This window comes from Cebus imitator, unplaced genomic scaffold (genome assembly GCF_001604975.1).
Source record: "Cebus imitator isolate Cc_AM_T3 unplaced genomic scaffold, Cebus_imitator-1.0 Scaffold41, whole genome shotgun sequence".
NCBI classification, from domain to species: Eukaryota; Metazoa; Chordata; class Mammalia; order Primates; family Cebidae; genus Cebus; species Cebus imitator.
The window spans coordinates 881423-889406 of NW_016107356.1; the positions used below are offsets into that span (position 1 = coordinate 881423).

Sequence of the window (7984 nt, forward strand, 5' to 3'; positions counted from 1 at the left end):
TGCCAGATGTCGGCCTACAATCTCCTATATCACATTGTCAGCAAACTTCAAGGTCATCCAACCTTGAAAATTTTATATTAAATATTATCATATTCTTCCCACTTGGCCTCCAAAGTGGTAGGATCATAGGCGTGAGTCACTGCACCCAGCCTAGGATATGTTTTTTTTTTTTTTTTTTACTTTTTATTTTAAAAATAATTTCAGCCTTTATAGCTGATGTATTGACCATAATAAAACTTCCCCAATTATTTACTAATGTACTTTTTCTGACCCAGGATCAAAGCCAGGGTCAAACATTGCAATTAGCTGCCATCCCTCCAAACTCTCCTCCAACCCCGAAAAGCTCCTTGGTCTTTCTTCATCTTTTACGATTTTGAAACTTTTAAATGCTACCAATTGTTGTATAGGATGTCCCTCAATCTGGGTCTAGTATTATCTCATGATTAAATTTAGATTATTTATTTTTGGCAAGAGGACCGCCAAAGTAATGCCTGCCCTGCCCTGTAAGTGCACCATGTCAAGAAGTAAAGGATGTCAAAAAGTCTTTGGTTAAAGTGTTGTCTGCCGAGTTTCTCCAGTTTTTCCCTTGTAATTAACAAGTATCTTGAGAGGAGATACTTTAAGACCATGAAAATATCCTGTTTCATCTTTTCACCCACTACTTTGACATCCAATTATTATGATGTTTGTCAAATGGAAATTCTCCAGATCCATCATTCCATTCATTTATTAATAGGAATTTTATTGTAAGGAAGAGCTGTCCCTTCCCCCACTTTTATAAACACAGGTCTGTTTTTATAAATGTGTACAGTTTCATAAGTAATCAAAAGAATGCAAATTAAAATAAGGAGGTAACACTTTTTAAGCTATTAGAGTAACAAAGATCAAAAAGAAGAGAAAAAATGTTCATGCATAGCATGGTTTTCTCATTAATTTGTTATCCTGTCATTTACTCTGAAGAACTTATGGCACTGCTAAATGGATAACCACTCATGTGTAAGATGGCTTAATAGCAATTAAAAGAAGCTTTTCATTAGTAAGTTGTGTTGTAGTTGCTCAATAACTTAAAATTTTGCTATAAAATGTTCAAACAACAATAAACAGCACATTAAATTCAATTTTATCAATATACCTCAAAATGACCCTAGGAAGCAGGTATTATCATATCTGTTTTATAAATTAGGAGACTGGGGCTCAGTTTTGTGAAATGAGTACCCCAAAGACTCATAGTTAAATAAGTGTCAGAATCTATTGCCAAATACAGGTCTGTGTGACTGTGGACTTCAATATTTAAATTTTTTAACTTTGTACAGGAAAAAGTTTCAAGAAATTTTAGACAATGAGCTTGAACATTAGCTTAAAATGTATCCTTTATACAAAGCTAGGAATACTTTGGCAATTGATATTCATAACCGAAGTGTTTCTACTTTGCTATGAAAAAAAGTTAAGTGATTTGGTGAAACACAACTGTATAGTGAATCACAACTGTATAGTGAATCCCAACTGTATACTGAATTCCTCAGTACAGAGAAATAACTATATTTGTTCTCTTAGAAACTAGTTTTTGACTCTTTATTCATAATAAAAACTTATTTTTTAAAAAAAGCAAAAGTCAGCCCCTTAAAATTGAATCGAAAAGAAAAATAACATGAGGAAGTGTTTGCCCTATCCTCATAAACAGTGACCCATATTCAAATTTCAGACTAGCTCTTAACTTCTTAGCCCACAAAAAATTATATTTTCCTAATAACAAACACAATAATTACTTACAGTTCAGAAGTGGTTGCATACAAGAAATGTCAGATAAAAGAAAACTGCTTTTCGGTGGCAGCAGGTATTTCTGTCCCATTAAAGTAATCATTTTTGTAAAGCTAGAGTTGTTTTCAACAACTCGTAAAAATAAATCTTGTTCAGTAACGGATGTACCCTCTTCCAACAATTGCAATGTCTGATGTTCCATTTCATTCAGAGAAGGCAAATGCTTTGCCATTTCACATAATTCTGACAAATTGCAGGTGTCAAGTGGTAAAATAATGGGCTTACTACACTTGTCCTGTTTTTCAAAAAGTGGATTAAGAAAACCACTTTTGAGACCTTCTTGGATTAATTGTAGAGATCCATCCAAAATCAGCTTCCTCATCTATAAGAGAATTTTAAGTACATTTAAAGAACATTGACATTAAAAGAATTTTCTAAATAAAATTCCTACTGTGCTTTGAATATATTTGCATTTATAAATTGAAATCAACATCATTAATGCTTACAGTAACATAATTTTGTACTACAATGAAAAGATAAGAATGTACAAGCATGCTTTTGAACTGCTATTTCCTAATTGTAGAGTGAAACAACCCTCACAAATTCACTGAAAACAAAATAACCAAACAATATATATAAGAAAATATATCCTCACACATGTATCAGGTAAATTTGATAATCTGAATGCTTCTAGAGGAAAATGTAATTTCTAATCTATGGAGATTGCAGGAGGAAATAACTGCTCTTCATTCCTTTGGGAGCAGAAATATATCCAAACATGCTAAGTTACAAAAGGAGGTCTAAGGGCTGACAACCTTACAGTAGAGGCTGTGTGACAGTAGATTACTCCTATATAAGAAAAAATAATAATAATATTAATAATCTATAGGGAGAATTAAGTTTAAATCACAGAAATCAATAAAATGGAAAACATAGTGACAGTAAGGAAAATTAATAAATTAAAAGCTAGTTCTTTGAACATTTGTAAAGCATGTAACTGATAGGAGGTTAATATACAGAATACATAAAGAACTTCTAAAACTCAACAAGAAAAAAAAAGCCCATTTGTAAAATAAACAAAGGATATGAACAGACATTTCTCTCAAGAAAATATACAAATGGCCAAGAAGCCCATAAAAAGATGTTCAACATTACCAACCATTAGATAAATACAAATCAAAACCACAATGAGATACCACTCCACACCTACTATGATAATTATTATGAAAAAAGGAAAGTGTTGGCAAGGATGTGGAGAAACTGGAGCCCTTGGGTATTGCAGGTAGGAATGTAAAATGACAGAACCACCATGGAAGGCAGTATGGTGGTTCCTCCAAAAATTAATAATGGAATTACGATAAAATCCAGCAATTCTACTTCTGGGTATATATCCAAAAGAATTAAAAGCAAGAACTGGAATAGGTATTTGTACACCTATTTTCAGAGAAGCATTATTCACCATAGCCAAAGGTAGAAACTACCCAAATGTCCATAAACAAATGGATAAACAAAATGTGATATTTACATAAAATGGAATATTTTTCAGCCTTAAAAAAGGAAGAAAATTCTAATATATGCTACATGGATGAATCTTGAACACACAGTGAAGTAAGCCAGATGCAAAAGGACAACTATTATGTGATTTCACTTATATGAGGTACCTAGAATAAGCAAATTCAGAGACAGAAAGTAGAAACTAGTTACCAGGCAGCAGAGGAAAGGGGAGTGGGGAGTTATTATCTAATGGGTAGAGTTTCAGTTTGGAATAATGAACACGTTCTGAAGATGGATGCGGTAATGATGGCATGACACTCTGAATGTACTTAGTGCCACTAAATTGTACATCTAAAAATGGTTAAAACAGTAAATTTTATTATATGTATATTTTACCTATTAAGAAAACCCAAATTACCAATAAAAGGAATGAAAAAGTTATTATTACTACAGATCCTACAGACATTAAAAGATAGCATAAGATAATATGACTTCGTGACAACTAGGATGAAATGAACACTTTTTTTTTTTTTTTTTTGAGACGGAGTCTCTCTCTGTCGCATAGGCTGGAATAGAGTGGCACAATCTCGGCGGCTCACTGCAACCTCCACCTCTCAGGTTCCAACAATTCTCCTGCCTCAGCCTCCCAAGTAAGCTAGGGTTACAGGCACCCACCATCACGTCTTGCTAATTTTTTTGTATTTTTAGTACAGATGGGATTTCATCATGTTGGCCAGACTGGTCTCCAATTCCTAACCTCAAGTGATCTGCCCGCCTCAGCCTCCCAAAGTGCTGCAATTAAGGCATGGGCCACCATGTCCGGCCTGAAATGAACACATTTCTTAGAAAATAAAACTTGCAAAAACTGACACCAACAGAAACAGAAAACCTGAAAACCCTGTTCTCTATTTAAAAATCTGATTTTGTTACTAAAAACCTTCCCCCATGACAATTAAAACACAGTACATCAGAATTTACAGGATGTTCCTAACACAGCGTCCAGAGAAAAAGTGTCACCATTAAATTCTTCTTTCGATAAATAAAAAAGAAAAGAGGAAAAAGTAAAGTTGCCAAAAAAGTATCCCCCACAAAAAGCAACACACTGAGATGGTTACAAAGGGGGGGGTTCTATCAAACTTTATCAAACTCTGAAATAACAAATTATCCCAGTTCTTTTTCCATTGCTCCAGAAAATTGGAAAAGTAAAAAGGAAAACTTCTAGCTTTCAACACTAGAGGGCTAAGTTCTCCAGTGTGTAAACATCCTACATATTTACATATATAGTTATATATATAAGGCCAAAGAAGTAAATATATCAGACCAATCTCACTTATGAATGTCCCAAATTAAATATTAGCAAATAAAATCCTGTAGAACATTTTAAAAATAGTAACGACGGGAAGTCCACGGCAGGGAAAATGGCGGACGGGACAACGGGAGAGAAGCCTGAAAAGTCGCAGCAAGCTGGAGCCACCAGAGGACCTGAAGCAGCAGCAGAAAAACCTGTGAAAACTAAGTCTGTTTCTTCCAATAATAGAGGGGAAAGTTCCAGTCGCAGCGCTGAGAAGAGATCAGCTGAAAAAGAAGCTGCAGACCTCCCAACAAAGCCTACAAAGATCTCCAAGTTTGGATTTGCCATAGGTAGTCAGACGACAAAGAAAGCATCAGCCATATCCATCCAACTTGGATCAAGTAAGTCTAAAGAAAACGTTCCTACTCTTGCTCCAATAATACTTTCAGTAGCAGCAGCTTTTAATGAAGATAGTGAACCAAAAGAAATGCCTCTGGAAGCAAAGATGAGGATGAAGAATATTAGAGAGGATACACCAACATCAGCTGGACCAAACTCCATCTAGGAAAGCATGGGTTTTCTGATAACAAGAAGCTATGGGAGCGAAATATAAAATCTTATCTTGGAAATGTCCATGACTAAGACAAATAAATGATGTTTTGAAATTGGGGTGTGGGGTGGGTATAAAGTTAAAAGGAAGTTTCCCTCTTTAAAGAATGGTATAAGACTATCTTTGGAGCCGCTTTTTTTTTTTTTTTTTTTTTTTTTTTTTTTTTTTTTTTTTTTTTTTTTTTTCATTTTTTTAAAAGACTGGTACACTAATAAAGAAAAAAAAAAGAAAAATCTATTCATTCTCCATATATGCCTATTACGTTATTTCCAACTCAACTGAAAACCAGTATTATGCTTAATGATGAAATTATCCCCCTTGTCAAGGAAAAGAAACTGTGCTCACATATATTATTTATGTTTATTATGCACACAAATATTATTTAATATTGTATTGTAATTTCCACCTTATAAAATTAGAGAAGAAATCAGAAATATAATATTTGGAAAGGTATAAGTAACATTACTACTATTTGAGCTCACACCTGTAATCCCAGCACTTTGGGAGGCCGAGACGGGTGGATCACCTGAGGTCAGGAATTCGAGACCAGCCTGGTCAACATGGTGAAACCATGTCTCTACTAAAAATATATATATAAATTAGCCATGCATGGTGGCAGGCACCTGTAATCCCAGCTACTTGGGAGGCTGAGGCAGGAAAATCACTTGAACCCAGGAGGCAGAGGTTGTAGTGAGCCGAAATCATGCCATTGCACTCCAGCCTAGGGGACAAGAGTGAGACTTTGTCTAAAATAAAAGAGTTATATATCTAGAAAATCCAAGAGATACAATAACAAAAAAATTACTACAACTTAAAAAGAAACCTACACGGCCTTTATAAAGAAAAGTTTACACAACGACACAACAAAACATGAACAAATGGAAAAATACCTTCATGTTTTAGGGCAGAATCACCAACATCTTAAAGATGTCAACACGTGCCCTAATTTAATTTATAAATTTAACTTGATGTCATAGCAATAGGTTTTCTAACTAGATATTATTGATCCAAAAATCCATATGGGGAAAGAAAACAAATGTATTAAAAAGAGGAGTGATGAGAAAAGCATGGGGGTGGGCAGAACTGGCACTACTGGACAGTCAAACCTCCAAACCTCAAGACACTAGCAAATAGAGACAAATAAGTCTTAAAGTCCAGAGATAAAGTCAAATACATATGTGAATTTTACATAATTAGCATCTCACATCAACAAGGAAAAACTCAAATGATGGTGGAACAAATGAACGGGTAGTCATCTGGGAAAAAAAAAAAAAGTTGGTTTCATACCTCATACTTTATCCAGAACTCTAAATAGATCAATGATATACATGTAAAATAAAATGACAGATGGTCCAGAAGAAAGAAAAAAATTCTTTTAAAACCTTGCAGAAGGAATATCTCTCCAATTATGACTCCAAAACTCCAGAAATCATAAGGGGAAAAAATTGATAAATTCAGCCAAATAAAATATAATATTGTCTGTGTGGTAAAAACAAACAACCCATCATAATTAAAACTTAAATGAAAAACTGAAGAAAATACATCTGCAGTTTGTATCACAGACAAAGAACAAATTCCCTAGCATATAAAGAGCTCTGGCCAGGCACAGAGGCTCATGCCTGTACTCCTAGCACTTTGGGAGGCCAAGGCAGGAGGATCGATGGAGCCCAGCAGTTCAAGACCAGCCTGAGAAACACAGGGAGACCCCCATCTCTACAAAACAATTTCAAAAATTTGCCAGGCACGGTGGCATGCTTTTAGTTCCAGCTCTTCAGGAGGCTGAAGTGGGAAGATCACTTGAACCTGGGAGGTCAAGGCTGCAGTTAGCCATGATCACACTACTGCACTCCAGCCTGGGTGACAGAGCAAGACTTAGTCTCCAAACAAACAAACAAATAAATAGAGTTCCTATAAATCACTAAGGAAAAGAACAACCCAACTTTTTAAATGTGTGAAAGAAACAAACAGTTCCCCGCAAAAGAAATATAAATGGTTTTTAGAACATATGTAAAAATACCTACTGCACTCATAAAAAGAGAAATGCAAATTAAAACCATACTGAAATACTATTTTTTTAACCTATCAGATTGGCAAAGATATAAACATTGATAACACACCATGATGGTAAAGATGTGAGGAAACAGGTAAATTATACATTTCTCGTTGTCAAAAAGCTGATAAAAACTTTACAGTAGCAATTTGGCAGTATCCTCTGACCCAGCAATTCAATTTCTTGAAATTTATCCTGCAGATACACATATACATGTGGAAAGTGGCAGGTGCATATACACCTAACACCAGCAGTTAAAGATTAAGTAAATAAAATTATGAAACACAATGAGAAAGTATGTTTAAGTTAAGGGAAGAAAAGAAGGTGCAAACGTGTTTGAAATATGCTACCATCTAAACAAAAAAGGGGGGAGAATGTATATGCACTGTCCTCTACATACTGTATAACAACATTGGACAGATATACTGGGAAGAGGAAACTGGTGACTGACGGATAGAGATGAAAGGAAGACTTCACTGTATATTTCGTGCACATTTTAAACTTTATTATATAAATGTATTATCAATCCAAAACAAGTAAGTTTAATATTAAATAAACTAAATAGTTAATCTGATCATTCCATGCACTTTCAAAAGCTTCCCACTAGCCAGGCATGGTGGTGCATGCCTGTAGTTTCAGCTACTTGGGAGGCTGAGGCAGGAAGATCACTTAAGCCCAAGAGTTTAAGGTTGCCATCAGCTATGACTGTGTTACTGAACTCCAGCCTGGGTGAGACAGCAAGACTCTGCCTCTTTAAAAAAAAAAAAAAAAAAAAAAAAAA

The 7984-nt window shown here is 34.8% G+C and overlaps 1 protein-coding gene, 1 non-coding gene and 1 pseudogene across 2 annotated transcripts in view; 2 read left to right on the forward strand and 1 right to left on the reverse strand.

Moving 5' to 3' along the window:
- Positions 1-7984, reverse strand: part of METTL4 (methyltransferase like 4) — a 33325-nt gene that overhangs the window by 14961 nt on the left and 10380 nt on the right. The window contains exon 4 of the mRNA XM_037737684.1: positions 1766-2140. Coding sequence (XP_037593612.1) covers positions 1766-2140 — 375 coding nt within the window. The remainder of the gene's footprint in view (positions 1-1765; positions 2141-7984) is intronic.
- Positions 2482-2615, forward strand: LOC119470828. Its single transcript, XR_005199796.1, has one exon. It is a non-coding gene; the product is annotated as a small nucleolar RNA U109 (small nucleolar RNA).
- LOC108302470 lies at positions 4667-5338 on the forward strand (annotated as a pseudogene).